The sequence below is a fragment of the Cheilinus undulatus genome, linkage group 14, assembly GCF_018320785.1.
Source record: "Cheilinus undulatus linkage group 14, ASM1832078v1, whole genome shotgun sequence".
NCBI classification, from domain to species: Eukaryota; Metazoa; Chordata; class Actinopteri; order Labriformes; family Labridae; genus Cheilinus; species Cheilinus undulatus.
In genome coordinates, this window is record NC_054878.1 from 15,016,798 (window position 1) to 15,037,221 (window position 20,424).

General features: G+C 39.9%; 1 protein-coding gene across 2 annotated transcripts in view; it reads left to right on the forward strand.

Moving 5' to 3' along the window:
- The first annotated feature begins 1,162 nt into the window (after nt 1-1,162).
- Nucleotides 1,163-20,424, forward strand: part of bcl11bb (BAF chromatin remodeling complex subunit BCL11B b) — a 48,278-nt gene continuing 29,016 nt past the window's right edge. The window contains exons 1-4 of one of the 2 annotated variants that reach the window (XM_041804420.1): nt 1,163-1,512; nt 1,643-1,970; nt 14,499-14,882; nt 20,071-20,175. In XM_041804420.1, the coding sequence (XP_041660354.1) occupies nt 1,907-1,970; nt 14,499-14,882; nt 20,071-20,175 (553 nt within the window). In that variant the 5' untranslated portion in view covers nt 1,163-1,512; nt 1,643-1,906. Of the gene's footprint in view, nt 1,971-14,498; nt 14,883-20,070; nt 20,176-20,424 lie in introns of both variants that reach the window. The other variant, XM_041804421.1, reaches the window with a different exon arrangement.

Genomic DNA, 20,424 nt, shown 5'->3' on the forward strand with positions numbered 1-20,424 from the left:
TCTCACTCAAATTATTGCAAGGCACAGGTTTGAATTGTACACCCAGGCTGGGGAAAAAAGAACTTGAGCGTGGTCTTAACCGAGCTGTGGCCTGTACAAAGCACTTATCTGTGCACACATACTGATCCAAATGAATACAGTGAATTATGCGCTGAATGATTGCCCATTAGTGGCATTAATTGCCTCTGAGTGAACCTGATCTGCTCTTCAAGGACTCTTTTAGCAACTGAATTGTATAAATGGCAAATTAAGGAGGCTTCATTCTAAAAATAAGAGTAAAACAGTGTAAGCGTGGCTGTGTGTGTGTAAGGTTTCAGCCTCTGAGCAGGTTTGTTATGTCTCCTGACTGTGCCAACAGAGGGTACTGTTGCCTCACAACATGTTTAAATTATCCAACAACAAAGATGCAGCCTGCTGTTTTAACCCTCTGATTTAAATATGAGGGGAAAAGTGTGCTTCACATACCAATCAGGACTTATTTGGTCATTTATAAAGATAATTAATTATCTTAATTACAGGTGACCTTTAAGCCCTGGTTGATCCTGATCAATATGTTTTCTAAGTGTGGGTGATCCTGATGCTCAAGCCGTTTAAAAGTTGCCTTCTTATAGATTTTGCCATCATTATAAGAAAGGAAATCAAGTTTTAACACTCTGATATAAACAGGAAAAAAAGAAAACAATTCTGGGTAAAAGGAAAAACAAGATAATATCAAAGGAAATGTGTTTTTCGTGGAGCGTAAAGACCACTAAAGTGTGCGTAAAAGGGAATTTGGTTGCTGTGAGACATTGTGACATATGTAAGTAACAGCTGATTAGTGATCAATACTTTTGTGTGTGTCAGAGCCACGCGCACAGCTCCACGGAGCCGCCGCATCTCTCTCCAGTGTCCGCGTGCTGTCCATGCTTGTTGTGTCTGACGCGCAAACGTCACGGACGCACTTGAACTTGAATCCAATCCTACTCCTCGGAGGCAACCCCAACCACACACGCACACCCACGCTCACACACAAAACCCCTCGCTGCATAAACACAGAGAGAGGCGCACATAAACGCGGGGTCCTCCCTAACAGAGCCTCTTTCATCGTGGGAGTCAACAAGAAGTAGCCTCGACACTGGAGGAAACTGGGAAACATTGGACCTCAGCTTGTTGGACGAGGAGGAGGAGGAGGTGTCTTGTCTGCCCGCCTGCTCCCGCTCCCTCTCTCTCTCTCTCTCTCTCTCTCTCCCCCCCTCTCTCTCTCTCAATCAGCGAGGCTACTGCCACCAGAGCCAAGAGTTGCCGTTCCGCGCACCGATGCCAAAACGCGCAGGAGGAGTCAGTGCCAAAGGGTCATTTTAGCGCACCGCTGCTGAAATGGAAGGACTGTAGGGAATCCTAGAGTAAACAGCAGCAGTTTGACCCCAGATGATACAATCATATCATTAGAATAAAGAGAAGAAGAAAGGGAAAGGCGCCAAATAAGAGCCTGCACACATCACCAGTGGAGCCATCACCGCGGTCGCTGCAGAGGTGGGCAGTCCAGGATATTTTTTTTTATCCGCAAAAGGTCATTGCTTTAAAAACATACCTGCGCATTTATCAGCTCTACGGCCGCTGCTGCCTCCTTAAAAAACACTCCACTTTGGCTTCCTTAATCCAGGTGTTGCTTCCTAAAGCAGACGCTGCCTGCAGGACACTGTGGACTCCTCCATCCTCGTTGCGCTCCTGTCCGGCTCCACACGCACCTTCCCAAGCGCGTGTCAAAGTTGCAGCTGAAGACTGTGGACAGCTGAGGGATTAGGGAGGGAAAAAAAAAAGGGGGGGACAAAAGTTGGTCACCTGCGATCCAGAGGGGACCGACACCACGGTCCAAGCCGACTCCAAGTGCCGTTCACCGGGCGATGCCAGAGTAAATGCCGGGGCAATGTCCCGCCGCAAGCAGGTGAACCCGCAGCACTTATCACTGACGCACAGGGAGACGATACAAGGTGAGTACACATACACACACCACTCTCTATTAATCTGATGAAACACACTCTATCATCACTATTAATGCTGATTTTAGGGAAGTGTGTAAATGATTTATTTGGAGATAAATTCTAACCATACTCATGTTTAAAATCTTTAGATTGAGCCAAACGTTAAATTAACGCACATAAGTTTGATTTGTGACGATAAATGTACAGCTTGATAACGCACGTGCACAAGAAAACAAGGGGGTTAAAAAGACTTAATAGACGCGATTTAAGTAATTTAGTGGGTTATTAAATTATGTTTTACGCTTTAAAAATATAAACACGGTTTGATTAAATTTCAAAGGCGCTTCCTGCATGTTTCAGTGAATTTACAAGAAAAGAGGAGCTAATTACAACTAATTTAGGACTTTCTGGTAAAGTGTGTGTGAGAGTGTGTGTTTTTTGTATGTTAGCACGTGCGTTTCGTGCGTGTGAGTGTATAACCCAGCATTTTATCACAACACAATTTTACACAGTATTGCAACATGTGGCATTGTCTGCACATTTCGTCAAAAAATGCCACAAATTTATCCCAACTTTTTTATTTAAATGTGCTATTTTAAACATTTACTTATGGATCAATTTTAATGTATTTAATTTAAATGCTTTTATTTGCTTTTGCTCTCAGTTTGTCAGTCACACACACACACACACACACACACACACAGAAAAAAACACACGATTTAAAGTATTTTTCCCTGACTTGATAAAGGCCTATCTGGACTTTTTGGAACATTTGGCACACATGAGGATCAAATTGCGCAAAAAAAATCGAGTAGAGTTGCAGTAAAGCAAACAAAAAAAGAGCACACACTACACACAACGTATGAACAATCTGAACTTTATCAGAGCAACATTTTCACTCTAAAGCTCTTTAAGTTTTTCGCAGGTTTTCAGAGCAGCGACCAAAAATTGTGATGAAATTACGCAGATTAAATCTGAAGCAAGATTCCTTTTTTTAGTGGGTATATGATTAAAAAGTCACATAATCCAATTTCAAATCAATTATATCAATCTAACCTTCATCTCCCAGCGCTCCCTGCTTTGCCTAAATCCAATTTCATAGGGGCCTAATCTGGGTAATTCATAGCAGAAGTTCATGATGTAATCTTTGGCCAATCTGGTTTGTGTTGAAAGGGGCTTCGGCGCATTCCGTCCCACCCGACACGTTTGGCATTTCGACTTATCATTTATCCCATTTACTCCGTCTCTGCCACATGTCACTGACTTTTCTTCTCCTGAGTTGAAATAATTACGGTCATTTCAGTCGTAAAGCGCAATCTGAAATCTAAATGTTTGCAGAAAGAGGAGTTTTCTCATTTTCCAAAGTGAGCTGCTTCCTCAGCAGGTTTGTGCACATGACAGAGATCGATCCTGATTCAGTATTGATCACACAGCTGATCCTGTGCTGGCACTGTCACTTCATTAAGAGGGACTTCATCCCCCATAATTCTCTTTTTTTTTTCACCCTGTTTTAAAAAATCCAGCATAACTGCAGTTTGACCTCAGGCATGTGTGCTCGTTTTTTTAACGTTTACCTGCATGAATTATGACAAATAATTGCAACCTTTTGCATATTTTCATTTGTCTTTAGGGAACGGGTACAAATTTGGACTAAATGTTAAATATTTGCCTCCCCTCCTTCCAGCCATGGGTCACTTTTTCTTTCTTTTTTTTCTTACATCTTTTTTGCATAGTAGTTACACAAACCCTCCCAGCACCTGCTGTGCAGTCAGCAAATTCTTGAACCTGTGGTGCCGAATGAAGATTCTTGCATAATGAGACCGATAATTAGCTTTTACAGATTAGATTTAATTCCTTACTTTCCCTACCAGAGCTTCAGATGTCTCATGCATGCATGTGTTTTTTACCTGAAGTTTTTCAGGAGGATACATTTTTGGGCACTGTGAACAGGTTTTGAATGGTGGAGATGTTTGCAAAAGCGTGCTGTTGCAGAGGTCAGTACTGAACTATAAAGGCTATAAGAGCGAGTACAGTAAAGTGCCATAAAGTCGGGCCATCTGGGCCTGAATCTGGTCCTACCTGTTCTCTCACATGATACATTCTGTCTTCTGTTTGATGAACTGTGGCCTCGAGCGGTGACAATGACCTGAGAGGCGTAAGTGCAAGATTAAGGAAGCACTGAAGCTGCAGGTATTCTGTTTGTGCTGCAGAGAGAGGTCAGATGCAATGCAAAAAGGGGATTTTTTTGCACAAAGAGCAGCAATTGCATCCTTTTAAATCCATTGTTCACTCTCTTTCTGCAAGAACAATGTGCTGGAGCGTGTACACATGCCTGATTTGCATACAGCACCTTTTGTGTTTGCCATCCGTACAGGATATCTTAATAATGATACCACATCAGGGGATGTGAGAGATGGATGGCAGGCATCTAATGTACCCATCATTCAGTGCTAGGAGGCTGCGTGTGGCTGTGGGCTGTTTCCTTAAGCTGGGTGGGTCTGAGGAGGACCAGGATCCCACCTCAGGCTGGAGGATCTGAGGAGTGCTGGGGGAAAACCAAACTGTAATTTGATTGAGTCAACATAAGAGCAGAGCAAACGTATAGAGGACATTTAAGAAATACAGTGAGAAAAAAAATCAAGTGGACTTCATTGTTTGTTCTGTTTTGAATTTGGTGTACTTTGTAAAGAGGCCGTGCAACATTTCAGTGTCAAGTTTTGAGTGTCAAGATCTCCTTACACAACTAATAATGTGGAGTTTCTGCAGGGTGCCAGCATATATCAGCCACATGTCAGACAAGGGGTTACTCAGTGTAACTAAACACAGCCTGGTGCCCTGCAGCCATGGGCTTATAGGTCACACTCTAGTAGGGAGAACAGAGAACCTGAATATCAGCATATTTCTGGACAGGCTTGCTGAAGAAGACTACGTTCTGGAAATTGACTTGCCGGGCCAGACATCAAGAGGGACACACAAGTGACAATTACAGCAATGCAAGCACACAATGCACAAGTATGCGCCAAGGAAAGCAGCCACACGCTCATAAAAGCACCTTGAAAATGCATCAGCACCTCACTTCTCACATGGAGCAAGATGAATTTGACCTTCAGTTTGTTGATCATCCTTTTATTTAATTAAGACTCCTGTTGGAAAATATGCTCTCAAGGCTTTTTTAGACTCTTTCTGTCAGTGATTCAGAGAAATCCATCACAGGTACATCCTTATGAATCACTCACACATTAATGTAGTGTCTAGTATCACAGGCCTCTCTTGTCTGCTTTGGTGTTTTTTTGCAATCTAATACCCGGATTATTAATACACAGGATTGTTTTCAGCCATGGAAACGCCTCACCATAACTGTTTACTCTCAGAAATGGCATGCTACTTGTGAAACAGTTAATGTTTTCGCCTTTATTCGCACCATATGGCTGTCGAATGCTGGGGGAGAGAAACCCACCGTACGCACTGCAACAGCACAGTAAATATTCACACACGCATTGTGGTAACCGGATGATAATCTCACAGGAGATGATTGGTGAGCGATTTATGATTTACAGCACGCCGTTGCAGTTTGTTCTCAGCTCTTCGTTGTATTTTGCAATATTATCGAACACATTTAATCAATTTTGCACTGCTATAAAGCCCCTCTATTATTATTATTATATCTCCTAAAATTGTTTGGCAAATTTTGATTTATATCTCCAAATGTCATGCCTCATGGCTCGCAAGTCATTTATAGCGATTTAGTGACAAGTCGCAGTCAGCAGCAGAGCCGTATTTTGCTCACTTTCAGCCTGATAATCTAAGATTTATGATAAGAAATGCGACTGCTACAGATTAAATGATGATAAGATAATGAAACACACAGGCCCGGCCTTACACAACCGAACTGTTGCAGCTCTGCTTGGCAATCGCAGCCGAGAAAAAAAAAAGGGATAGGCTAAGCGAGGCCGCTTGTTGTTTGAATTTTTGATTGCAACCATCTGCAACGTTGCTGGTGTCATTTATTTTCAATGACAGCGTGAATCTTACCCGACTTTCCCTGTGGGGTTCACACACACATGTGTGTGTGTTAAGCTCAGCAAATGGAAAACAAAGAAAGGGAGGCAGGTCTGAACCCATGCAGGATGGTCGACTGTCATATGAGTGCCCCTGGCCTTGCTCTGCCTCCAACAGCGGAACAGAGTGTGCAGCTGGTATTAAAATGTTGTGTGAGGTCAGGACTCGAACGGAAAATAGTTTCACGGTTTCTGTTGAACGCCACTCACAGGAATCTAATCAAATTCGCATCACTGAATAAAAACAAATGTTTCAAATCCAGCTAAATTACATTTCCTGAGTTTGTTACCCCTCTCAGGATAGAGAAGTCGTCAAACAGTGTGGTGAAATTTGTTTTTATTCTCATATTACCCTAAGTGACAATGCAAACAAGATCATTAAGTTTATGAGAGCATTTAAGGACCAACATGGTAATTAGGCATTAAGAGAAGAGGAACCTCACATGCACCTTTGCAAACACACCTTGCATGCCTCACTTTGTTGTGGCAGTGAAAAAACACTCCAAAAGATGACAAATGTACAGCATTAAACCTCAGCTTTAATTGTTAAATTACAATGCAACTCTTGTCAAACTCTAGTGCAAACATTTAAGTACTGGAAAGTCTTGGAAAAAAAAAAACACTTTTCAGGCAGACTTTTCAATATTTTTTTGCACCAATGGAAATATTAGTGAAAGAGGCCCATTGTCTTCGCCTCTGTCTCCCATCTGGTACACATTGTGCAGCAGCAGCAGCAGCAGTGGAGTGACTGACTGACTCTCTCCTCATCAAACTGATAGGGGGTGCTCTAAGGCTGCCTGACTTAACTCGCACTTGATAAGGCAGAGTAGCAGGACTGTCATTGGGTGAATAAAACTCCCTCAATGTGTGTGTATGTGTATGTGTATGAGAGAGAGAAAGGAATAAAGTGTGTGCGGTATCGTGTTAGACAGCTGGGTTTCACTGCTATCATCACGCCTTCTCCTTGATGGCATGTTTGACAGTGTGTCTGCTATGCTCCCTTACCTATCAAGCATGTTCCTCTCACATACGAGTTTATACAGAGGAATTAGACACTGTCTGTCACGATGATAGGCCACATTAGACTGTTTTTCTTTCATGTGTATGTTTCCATTTCACTCTGTTTGTGTCCACAGTCGCCTTTTTTTGTCTTTCTCCCCCTCCTCTGGATGAATTCCATGTTCAGTTCTTCTCGCACCTGTGTTTTTCTCACACAGGTAAGCCTCAGGAAAGACGAGCGAGCGCGGGAGAGAGAGCGGGTTTTTTCAGACAGGGGTGCGGTTGTTAGAAGATGTCCGACTGATATTTGAGTGGCATAGTGACAGTGCCAACTCCTGCTAATTTACCGCCCTCTGGCCCCGGGCTGTGTTACTTAACCAGAGGCTAACGAACAGGCCCGACTTTTTCTGTGAATGCAGGAGGAAAGTCAAGTTCAAATGCCCAGTTGTCTGTCATCTTCTCCTCATTTACAAAACACCAAGATCTGGGTTTTTTCACACCTGTCTTGTTTTTCTTAGCATTTGAAAAAGGCGGCCATATTGTTTGCAAAGAATCCCCCCTGCATGTATTTATATGCACTGCACATATGCACATATGCATGCATGCATGTGCACGGCTGCACGGCCTGTGTGAACACTCTGGATCATTGCTCCATGTGAATTACGGTCGCAAGCTGTGAACTGTAGGTAAATATGTGTTTGTGTTCCTTCTTTGCCGCCAAAGATTATGAGATGGAAATTATTTGGCAGGCATCCAGGAACCCATCTCCATTTAGAGAAAAGATATTTGGCGTCGGATCATCACTCCAGGGCGAAGTGAGTGGACTGGAACGTTTGTGTGCGTGCGTGGGAGGGTGGCAGGGTGCGTTGGTTGGGTAGAGTGGGGGGGGGGTGATTCATCACTGCAAAGGAATATTTGAAATAATAGAAAAAAGGGGAGAAGTGTGCATAATAATCATCAGGGGTGACTTTAGAATGAGACTTTAGGAGTGCTCAGCTCCTAAATATGAGGCATGTTAAAATGGAAGATTTTAGTTTATTGCTGTTATTTTTATTAAATGATCATTTTTACATTATTTTGAAAGTCATTAAGCATAAAAGTAAATTTCTTACTGCAGAGCCGTATTTTAATACCAACTATACTCACTCATAAGTCAACAAAGTTATGAATTCAGGCCTTTTCTACAGCAAACATGAGTCTTCTTCTCCCCACTTAGACTATGTTTAAGTTGCATTAAGTAGCCTCAACAATCTCACCAATAGTAGGGAAGATTTTAGGAGATCAGCTCCTAAAGATAATGCCACATGTAGACATCATGGCAATGGGCTCACTAAAACACTAATATCACTCAATAAAAAGTCATGTTGTATGACACATTTTATTAACGACAATACTTAGTTTTACATCTCAAAAGGCATATCATACTCTACTAGTCATCATTGTGTAACTGCAGTCATCTATGATTACCATTTATGTTTCCCTGCCTCCCACACATGCCTTATATCAGGCATGCATCAGGCATGTGTAGAGGAATACATTTGACTGATTATCCACTCTTTATTCAGAGTGATAGCTTAAATATTAAAGTTTGGATATTTACAATACCTGTCACATTTAATAATTTAGTGGAGAAATGCTGTTTATTATTTAGATGATACTATGGGTGCTGAAGCCTTAAAAGGGTGTAAAATCACCTTTGACTAATAACAGCCTAGCTTTTTTTTGTGACTAGACACTGGATTTTTGCTGTTTACTGATAAGATTCAAAAGGTTAGTAATCAGACCAAAAACACTCCCACAAGTGGTTTAAAAATGACCCAAAATTAATATTCACTTTTTGTCATTTTGACTGACTAGACTCTCTTTTGTTGAATTCTGGACAAAAATCAGACCATTTCATTTGTGACTAGGCCTTTCTTTCTATTTTTCACCTTTTTTAACATTAAAAACAAAAGAAACAGATCGACCAACTACTGAGTCACAGAGCAGAAAGTCATGAGTCAAAACATTTACAACCTGATGTCTTTAATCTACTTTAAAAACAATTTATTACCAGTTCCCCAAGATATAAACTCTCTTGCAGAACATTCTAGGCTGCCGAGCAACAAATTCACAACCCATTTGACCCATCTCAAGACTTTGGGCACAGAAAAGCAAAACTGAAGTTTCACTTTTTTTTTTTTTTTTAATTTCTTTTTTTTTTACCTAAGGGTTAATATAAAACAAGATGCTACATTATAAGCTGACATTAATAAGTGAGCTAGAGGGTTAAACAACCTGAAGCTGAAGGAGGAAAGGCTGCTTTGGTGCTTTAATTTAACATTTAGTATTCCATAAAATCAGTTGCAGTGTAATCAGATGCATCTGTCTCTATGTATAGTCCATGGCAAATAAACTAATAAATAAATACATATTAACACATTTTAATGGGTTGAAACTATTGCATTACTCTCTCTTTCATGGAGAATCATGCTCACTATTATTTCAGGGGTGTTGAGAGTAAATTCAGGGGTGCTCAGCTCACCTTAAACAGGGTGTAAAGTTGGCTCTGACTGATAGTAGCCCACATTTTGTCATGACTTACCTCTGGATTTTTCTGTTATTTATCAAGGAGAGTAGAAAGGTTAGGGATCGGACCAAACACTCTTCTATAACTTGTTTAAAATTGACCCACAGTAGAAATCAATATTCACTTTTTTCCATTTTGATCGACTATATTTTCTTTTATTGAGTTCTGGCCCAAAATCAGAAGATTTCTTTTTTGAATAGGCCTCTTTTTTTCCTTTTTACCTTTTCAAATCACAAAGTGACTTATAGTTGCAAAACATTTTAGAAAACAACCTCACTAGGGAATATTTACCCACTTTTGCATCTAATGGTTCATATTAAACAGGATGCTACATTATAAGAAATCGTCACAGACATTATCAAACAAGCCAGAGAGCAAAACAGCCTGAAGCTAAAATAGGACAGACTGGTATCTTTATATTGTACTCAAGTTTAACAGACAGTGTTTTATAATAACATTGGTTGCATGGCAATTAGATGCAAAAATGCATCATCTCTTACAAATAAACTGAGAAATAAATAAATATTTACACATTTAAATGTTCTGAAATGTTTCCCAAAGTCCACCTCTGCTATTTAACTTTTTTACATACGTTTTAAAAATCTGGTTGCCTTTGTACTCTCTGTTATCTCAGGGGTGCTGAGAGGACATTACGGGGTATTGTATTCAGTTTTGAAATCTGGTCCAAAACCAGGGGATTTAAATTCAAGATAGGCCTCATTTTGCACTTTTTGACCTTTTAACAGTAGAGAGTGACTTATAACTGCAAAAGATAACAAAAACCCACCTGAACCAGGACATTTTTACCTTCTTCCCTAACAGACAATATTCTACATAAAAACACGGGTTACTGTAATTAGATGCAACCACGCTAATGTATTGTTCCTGACAAATAAATGGATAAATAAATATTTACACAGTTTAATGAGCTGAAACTCTACATAACCAGCTCCTTCCACATCTGTATTAAAATGTTACTTACTTTTACATAAGAGTAAAAGTCAGGTTGCCGTCATCATGCACACTATTATTTTAAGGGTGCTGCAGCAGAACTTGAAAGGTCTAAAACCGTCTAATAGTAGCCAAACTTTTTCTTTACTAACCACTAGATTTTTCTGCTGTTTATTAAGGAGAGAAAATAGGTTAGTGATTGAACCAAACGCTCTTCCAAAAGCGGTTAAAATTTCACCCACATTGGAAATTAATATGTCTAGATTCAATTCTGGTCATTTTAATTTATTCTGTATTGAATTCTGGTCCAAAATCAGAAGATTTACATTTTAAACAGGCCTCATGTTCATCTTTTCGAATCAGAAAGTGACTTATAATTGCAAAACAATGTAAGAAAACAACCTCACGAGGTCGTTTTTACCCACTTTTGCATCCAAGGGTTAAAATTAAACAGGATGATATGCTATGAAAAGTCATGCCTGACTTTTTCTAGTGAGCCAGAGGCTGAAACTGCCTGAAGCTGAAGGGCAGCTATTTGGAGCTTTAGTTTAACACAATATTCCACATTAACACAATTAAATGGGTTTAAACTCGACTCCTCCTCTCCTTCCACATCTGTGTTTACATCCTGAATTACTGTTTCTACATAGAATTTTAAAAAACTGGTTGGGTTCATGCTCAGTATTATTCCAGGGTTGCTGAGAGGAAATTTAGGGTACTGCAGCACACATGAAAGGGTCTAAAATGGCCTATGATATCAATGCTGATCTCTACCTTGCAGTCTTGCAGTTATAACTGGGATTTTTAGCGGAGTAACGCCTCCCTGACAGTTTGAGATGAGAGATAAGAGAGTTTAGGATCTTTGTCTGATAGCAGCGAAGCAGGCGCACACACCAACATGCACTCTTTGTCTAATCTTTGCAATTATTAGGGTGTCATGTTTGGAGAAAAAAAAGGAGGCAGAGCTGGGAGGGGGTGGGTGCAGAGACACACAGGCAGGCACTGCTATGCTCTTCTCCCTGGGCACCCGCTCACTCAGACACCCCCTTAGAGTCTCTGGAGCTTCAGGTTTCCTCCAGGACACGTCTTCATACTGGTACATCAGGGTGGTTTTAGAAAAAAAAAAAAAAAAAAAGGAGGAGGTTGTCCATGAGGGATTTACGTTAAGCTGAGGGAGTCAGTGTGTGCCATAGGGGACGAGCGGGGGGAGAAGAGTGTGTAATGGTTATTAATGACCGTGTCAGATCTGTGAAGAATGAGATTTACTCTCTTAACAGGACCTCGGGTTTGGCTTTATAGATTTTCTGTCTGTGGAGAATACAGTGTTCAAACTCACCTGCTCCATTCATGCACACGCACTTCTTCTTCTTCTTCTCTCATTTTTCTTTTTCTACATCTTATTCTGTGATCCACACAAACACGCACACACACGCTGCTGGATGTGGCCTCCGCTACGCTACACTTTGTTCTGCACAAGCCGGGGCTCCCACGTGGTGAAGGCAGCCGTCTAGCTGTGACAGCTCAGTGCAGCAAAGGCCCTCACCGGAAACCCCAGCCTGCACTGTGAGATGAATAGCTTCCTGGCCGCACATAAACACACACATATGCAGACAAATAGAGGCAGTGACACACATATACATGATACACTGTATGTGCAGAGTCCCACCCACGCTGATCTCTCGCAGATAAGCCACGCAGGTGTTTGTCTGCAGCTTCACAGGGGTGGGTTTTTTTTTTTTCATGGCATGAAAGTGACACAAGTGCAGATCACATGTGGAAGGGGGGTTGGATTTTACCTGGTAACATAATCAGGAATAACACCTCAGTGTGTTTTTTATAAGCTGTCAAGACTCATCGCATTAATCTTGATTAATTAAGTTCCGTGTTTAATGCATGCATTATTATCACTTTCAACACACTATTGTTAAACCACCACAGCGTCTCCTTTCATTTCACTTTAAAAAAAACTTACAGACAAGCCAAAAGTCATCTGCACCTTGTGATATCAAACTTTAATCTTTTTACTGTCCCTTTTTCCTTTTAATCCATGACAATTTCTTTTTTCCACAGCTGAAATCGTGTTATAATCTTTAAACTGCCCTATATCCAAACAGAAAGTCAATATCTTACAGTTTTTAAGTTGTGAGGAAAAATAAAGTTAAAATTCTCTTTGTAGATTCAACATGGGGCTAAAATTCTTGTGCAAATTTGACTGTATAGCTGCCAATAATTAGCAGATCTGCAGCATTTAGCTAACGTGCAATTACATGCAGCAAAATAAAATGCATAAGATTGGCTTGTGTGGGTGTATTTGGAAATTTAATTTTTTTTTTTATTTAGAAGAATGTAAAAATTGGATCTAAAGGCTTTACTCACTTTTAACTAAGGTCCATATCAATTTTAAAAATGCTTTATTGTTTCTTTCACTACAGTTTAACGTCTCCCTGCAGTCACAGTGATGCAAAACAGGTCCATCACTGCTCCTTATTGTAGCATTTTTCATCTAAAACTCACACACAGCTCAGTGGACAGGTCAGAAGTCAACAGCACCTTGTGATATTAGACATTCACTTTATTACTGTGCCTTTTTGTCCTTTTAATCCATAACAAGTTCCTTTTTCTGTGGTTAAATTCATGTAATAATCTTTGATCTACCTGTAAAAGCAGCTCTGTATCCAAACAGGGATTCGTTTAGTTACAGTTTTTAAGTTGTGAGGATAAATAGAGTTTAAATTACCCTTTTAGAGTCAACACAGGCCTAAAATACTGATGCAAATTTGACTTTATAGTTGCTTATAATATAATAAGAAAATCTGCAGCATTTAGCTAACACATGCAATTACACGCAATAAAATAAAATGCATAATTTTTCACTTATAAAACACATTAGAATTATGGCTGTCAGCATTTGTGCATTAAGCATGATTAACTTAGGTCAGTGATTATTGCATTTTATTTTACTGTATGCTTAACTGTCCCATTCAGCACACTGTGGAAAGCCACTGCAGCCTCTGTCTGCAGCCGCAGTGATGTATATAAAACCACCACTGCTCATGAATGTCTCATTTAGTTTTAAAAACTCACAGACAGCCTGGTGGATAATCAAAAGCACCTTGTGATGTCAGACATTAACCCTTTAATAGTACCTTTTTGTCCTTTTAACAGGCAGATCCTGAAAAAGTCTTAAATTTACTTTTTGAATTTAGGGCCATAAAAAGTCTTTAAATTCAGATTTTTTTCTTGTGAGTGGTCTGACTTAGACATGTCTTTATCCAGTCTTTGTTTTCTACTGACATTTGTTTGATTTTAATCATTCTTTTTGAGAGTATATGCTTTTGTGTATGTTACTATAGATATCAGTCTACCATATTTTGACAGAAAAGAAGCTTAAATGTGCCAGAAATCATTGAATTTGGGTGGTTTTGACCCCAAAATCCCTTCTGTCGACATTTTATCAACAGTAATTAAACAGGATAATTCAGCTCCAACTGGTGTACTGAGAAATCGCACATGCCTTTAATTTTTGACAGTTTTTCACACAAAATTCAGGCCCTAAAAAGGTCTTTAAAAGTCTTAGATTTTTAAAATTTAAGCCTAATTTAATTCATAAGTGTGTAGGAACCTTGTTTTAGCCATAAGACGTTCCTTTATCCATGGTTGAGTTCGTGTCATAATCTTCCATCCTAAATAAAAGCAAGTTTGTATCCAAACAGGAAGTCATTAACCTTACATCAAGCCAGTAGAAAGATCCAAAATGGCGCAAAAACAGTTTGAAATGCTAAATAGTGAAATTGTTAAATGTTATGAAAAGGAATGTGATTAATCACAATTAACCACAGACATTCTGAGATTAATCACGTGTTAAATTTCAATCTTTTACAGTTCTATTAATTCTCTTCCTGTGTTGTGGAGAAAAAGCAACCAAACTAATTAGCTTTGTCACATTTCTCATCCCTGCAGCCGAAGCCAATCATGATTCAGGGGCGGGATCTCCATCTCCAGAGCCGTCCATCCCCAGCCCGCGGAGGCTGGCACCAGGGGAGCATGACCTCCTGACCTGCGGACAATGCCAGACCAACTTCCCTCTGGGGGACATCCTGGTTTTCATCGAGCACAAGCGCCGTATGTGCCGTGGGCCGGGGAGCAGACCGGGGTCCTTCTCCAAACCGGGGGAGAACGGCGGGATGGCCGGCATCCAGATCTCTCCCAGGGCCCGGTCACTGGAGCTGGGCAGGGAGTCCATTCCGGTGGAGGTGGGCGTCCAGGTGACCCCGGGCGGCGAGGAGGAGGAGGAGAGGAGGATGACGCCGGCGAGGGGGATCTGTCCCAAACAAGAAAGAGGAGGTATGGAGACAGAAACACGCTAACCCAGGGTTGAACAAACTTTCTCCACTGAGGGCCACATCCCAAAAAATATAAGGACTTCACCTTTAAGTTGTCAAAGTTAATTAAACCAATCCAATGTAGGCTCAGATAGGCTTAATGACTGATTATGCACTGCAAAACTAAACAAGTTGAAAATACTCCAAATATTTGTCGTAACTTATTATATCAAAGTTTTTAAGTGTCAATTCTATCCCTTACAGCTTACCTTCTATCACTCCAAAGTTTCATTTAGGCCCAAAGTTTGACCCACTGTCAGTAACAAACTGAAAGGTGAACCCTGACCCAGAAGTGCTCTGTCACAGAAATTAGAACATCATCCTTGCTATGTTGATGTTGATCCTCACAGGTGAGCCTTCTCTAACTGAGTGGGTAACTTCACTCATGGTGCAAAGTGTCTAATTCCCAAAGGCATTCTGGGAAAACTGCAGATTAAGAATGATTGTCAAATACTGTGAGTACAATATCAAAAAAAGGGACTGAGTACTGTTTACTTAAGCCTAAAAATGTGTTCAACTAACTAACTCAGAAAAATAGAGCTGAAAAAATGGTTTTGGATTTTTAAGTGAACACAACTTGTTTTTCTTTAACAACTGTTCAGTCTAAAAGTATGGCTAGTTAATGTCTGGCAATGCAAATAGAGAGACATTTAAGGATTTTAGGCAGGCCAATCAGATTTAGGGGAGCCCTGGTTGGCCTGTTTACCATTAGCTCCACCCTGGTCAGGAGAATGATGCTCCGTGCAGCATGACGTCTCATCTCCATATTCAGATGATTTGCAGGGTGTGCTTTGTAAATCACTATTTGTAGCTGTAATCCATCAGGTTGTGATAAATGAAGTTTTTGTTATAATTTTTACTGTCAATATTAGGGATGCGCATGATTAGTCGGCTGAATGGTAAAATTTGGGCACTTTTGCGGTCAGCACCAGAATAACAATGGTTGAAAACTTTTCATGATTAAGACAGAAAAGTGAAAAAGAGGAGGGGGAGACATGCACCAAACAGCACCAGGACAGTGAATTGATTCCATGACTAGTGCATCTAGGACTGTAGCCTCTGTATGTACCTGCTCTAACAAATGAGCTAAACTGGCACCTATTACAGAAATTATTAACAATTTTTATCAGCTTTGGCCCACAGTCATGAGTTAACGCTAGTTGTTCTCAATGATTACTGCCATGCATCCACAATGCTCTCCAAAATAAACTGCTTTAACATGGACAGCATCTCAATTGTCCAGAGAGTGTGAGACTGTACTCAAATTTAACCCAAGTACTGTGTGATGATATCCAGCTCAGGAATTGGACATTAACCTGCAAAGAGAATTTAAGGCTGCTAACGTTCACCACATTCTGCAAACCTACTTTACTTTATTACAGCTGGACTTTGTTTTTAGTTGTATTGTATTTATTTGACTTTAGACTAGACATTTAAATGCAAGGCCGCTGTAAAGGGGGGATAAAGGGGAGAGCTTTCTGGGGCCCAGACAAATGAGGGACCCACAGAGGTCATATACATATATATATATATATATATTTCTAACCTGAATAATAACCACTATAATCAAGGCAACATTTTTTATTTATACAATAGTATATAGCCTTCTTCAAGATGTGAACCCCTATTCTTAAAACAGAATGAAAATGGGTTAGAAGTGCCAAAAAAGGGCATGAAAATTGGGTTAAAAAGAGGGTGGAAACGGGCAAAAATGGGTTAAAACTGGCCAAAATGGGCAGAGAAGGTGGTGAAATAGGATTTAAAATAAAACAAAATGAGTTAAAGTGGCAAAAATGAGTTAACAGAGGCAAAAAAAAGGTGCAATGTGCCAAAAATTTTTTAAATATGGAATCATGGGCAGAAAATGGTGGTAAATTTGGATTACAAAGAGGCTAAATGGGTTAATCGTGCCGAGAATGTTTTAACCAAAGTAAAAAACAGGCAGATAGTGGAGAAAAGGGGTTAAAAATGTGATAGAAAATTGGTTTAAAGTGGCAAAATGGGTGGAAAAGGTGACGGAATGAGGTTTTAAAGTAGAAAGAAAGGTTTAAAGTGGCAAAAAAAGAGTTAAAATTGACACAAATAGGCAGGAAAAAGTGATGCAAAGGGGTTAAAATTGGGCAAAAAAATTGGTAAAAAAAGAAAAAATGAGCGGGAAAACTATTTTAAGAAGGCGTTAAAAATGTGACAAATGTAGCCATGAAAAACAAAATAAATTCTTGACAAAATGTTTGTTTACAGAATTAGCATGTTAGCACTGCCTAGTGCTGAAACTCAGTACAGTACAGTCAGCATGAGCTTCTTGTTCTCATATGGGCCTAATTTCATTTTATGGACCACGGGCTGCTTTTGGTCCCAGCCCCATAGTTTGGGCACCTCTGCACTAAACACTTAAAAGAGAATGCAAAGAGCTCTAAAGTTGTTTCATTTTTGAAGAGAGCTCTCATGTCAACACACAGACGTCTCTCACCTGTCCAAGACAGATAGCTCTCTTTAAAGAATCCCAGCTGCTTGTTATTTTGACAGTGGCCTTCAGGAGGGATTAATGTAGCCCGGGATGATTTCATTAGACTGAGTGAGAGCTGTGTGCGTCTATTCTGCTCCGGTAAAAGTAAAGCATCACACACGCTAACACACACGCATACGCAGACACAAAATCACCCCAAACAAACAAACAAACTCACACTGGCAGGCCTGAAGGACTTCTTCAGCTGAAACCAATTGTGAAAGGCGAGGAGGAAGGTGATAGAGGAGCCGCCCCCAGTGTGTGTGTGTGTGTGTATGTATATATGTGTGTGTTTTCTTCTTTGGCCCGTGTGAGTGTGTGTCACGTGTCTGAACGTTTGTAAAGAAATCCTGCAGCATATGAAGAAAAAAAAAGAGGTTAAGAAAGCTGATTAAAATTCATCTGTGTGCGTGGTGAGGAGAAGGGGATTAATAAAGCAGCAAGGCCGTTCATCTGGCTGTAGAGGGGGGGTGAGGAGGGTGGTAAGGGAGGTGGTGGAGGGGGTTACTGTAGACTGCCAGCGCTGCGGGGAAACCAGTTCAAAGTTATCACAGGAGACAGTCGCCATCACGCCCAAGAGCTGGGATCGGCTATCCAGGATTACACAGACTCCAGTAGACTGAGACGGACTCGGTTAGAGGAGGGAAGGGCTTTTATTGTGAAAGGTAGCCACTGTAGTTACACATAAAGGGATTACACGCAGAGAGTGGTCACCACAGTGTCTTAAAGTGGGGTTTTATGGTGGAATAAACTTTAATAAAGCATTAATGTATTTTAGTGGATCTAAAATAAAACATTTGGAGAGACTTATGGCTTTAGATTTGAGTCATTATAATAATCAGTCATTGTAACTTATAATTCTGAAAAAGATGTTAAAATGTGACGTTGTGCTTATGTAATCTATCTAAAGTTTTCCATCTTAAAAACTGATTCAGTGTAAAGTTTTAAAAAAAGATACCTAATAAGAAAGTCAACCCAAATCTAAATATGTAATTAAGATGACATTATACAAAGTGGCTACAAGGAGCAGTGGTTACTGTGGTCGCCTTCGCTAGAAGGTCTCTGGTGGCTGTGAATGAAAGAGACACTGTGTTGACAGATCAGCTAGATACAAATGTAGTACTCTAAAGCAGGAGGTCCCAAACTTAAAGACCACTTCCCCCAGAATAACAGTGCCAGAGACTGGGGATCCCCTCTGCCTCTGACCTGGCTGAAGTACAATGTTGAACACAGGGACGCAATCACTAATATGGCTTTCTTAACACTGCATAAGAAGTGCACAAAAAATCACAACAGCATTTAAGTTTTATTTATGTAGTAATGTATTGTTATAGAGGCTATAAAATAGAATTAGACTGATCTTCAAGTACAGACTTTTACATTGAGTACATAGGCGGAGCAAGGGGCTGGTTTATGGGGCTTAAGCCCTGAATCTTTTAGATTGGTAAAAAGTATGTTGTTTTAGAGTGTTGTGGTTGATAAATACAAAAAATAAACTGCTAATAATAAATGAATGGACCCTGTTGACCACAGCATAGAATTTATGCCCTTGTAGCAAAACTGAAAAGGAATCATTTTCATTCTTCTTTAGAGCTTATATATACACTGCATTATGTGAATACTTTCAATATTATATTGCATACTACATTTTCAGCATTTTCATAAATAAATATGTCTTGAACACCCCATTTTGCTTTTACGACCCTTTTTGACATGCTAATAATTTTTGCACTTAATTACACCACATTCAGTTAATAAAAAATGTACATCTGATGATTGCTGCCCTTTTTCAGGCATCAGAAGAGAAAAGCGTTGATCTTTTAGAAAGGTAATAAGGACACTATAAGGACAATAATATCCAGTGATGTTGGCTGTAATGGATAGAAAAAGGAATCACATCATGTATGCCCAAATGATTTGTTAATATGCAGGCATATCATAACTATGCATTTAAAATTGCTTAAAAATACTATGTTTCAACTGTCTATTTAGAAGAAAAGCTTGGGAAAGAATGCCTTTGCACCCTCATAAATAAGGGCTGAACTCTGCCCCTGATTTAGTGGACATACTAAATCAAATAATGCATCGTTTTTTTATCAGACTAGTAGATCCCAATATTATTGCTGCAAACTTACATTTGCTTTTTTTTCACACATTACTTTTATTTCATTGTAAACTCCGTTAATGACCATGAGTTTTTCTGAAATTAATAATAATAATAATAATAATATCTTGAATTTATATAGCTCCTTTCAAGAAACCCAAGGACGCTTTACAGGAACACATAGACATGGACAAACTACAATTAAGCATTTCATGTGCATATTTTTACAAAAATCAGTCAAATGAATGAATTTAAATTTGTATCAAATTACCAGCCTAAATGACATCAAATTAACAAATGACAGTTTTAGCTGGGTTGAAATGCAGAGGCTGTATCCCTTTGTACCAGTGTAAGGTCCCACAAAGACTGTCGGAAAAAGTAAACTTTTGTATGATATCTTTTTTCTTTATATCCATATAGCTATTAAATCAACCCTTAAAATGAACAATATTGAAACAGTGACATGATGCACGATAAACACATGCTCATCATTTAAGTTCTGATTAAATCTGCAGTTTTTGTGTCAACTTTCCACTTCAGGCTCCTGGAGGGTGCCAGTGCCCAGTGATGGACAACATGGCAACCCCAGAAATATAAAGCCAAAATATCTCAATCCCTTCCTTGTGGCTGGCTGCAGTATAGTCGGTAGGAGCTGATCTCATTGTTAATGTTGAAGGAAATACAAATACAATAATATGCTCATTTAGTTACTTTGAAAGTCTTTCCTCCACAGCATCTGTCAAAACTGAATCTGGCCTGTGTACAAATGTAGTTGATGACCCCTGGTGCTGTTTGGTGCATGACTTCCCCCACTCACAACCCATGTTTCCTGTCTCCCTTCAGCCGTCCAGTCAGTCAGTCCAGGGCATCAGTTCCCAACCTGCAGTGAAAAAT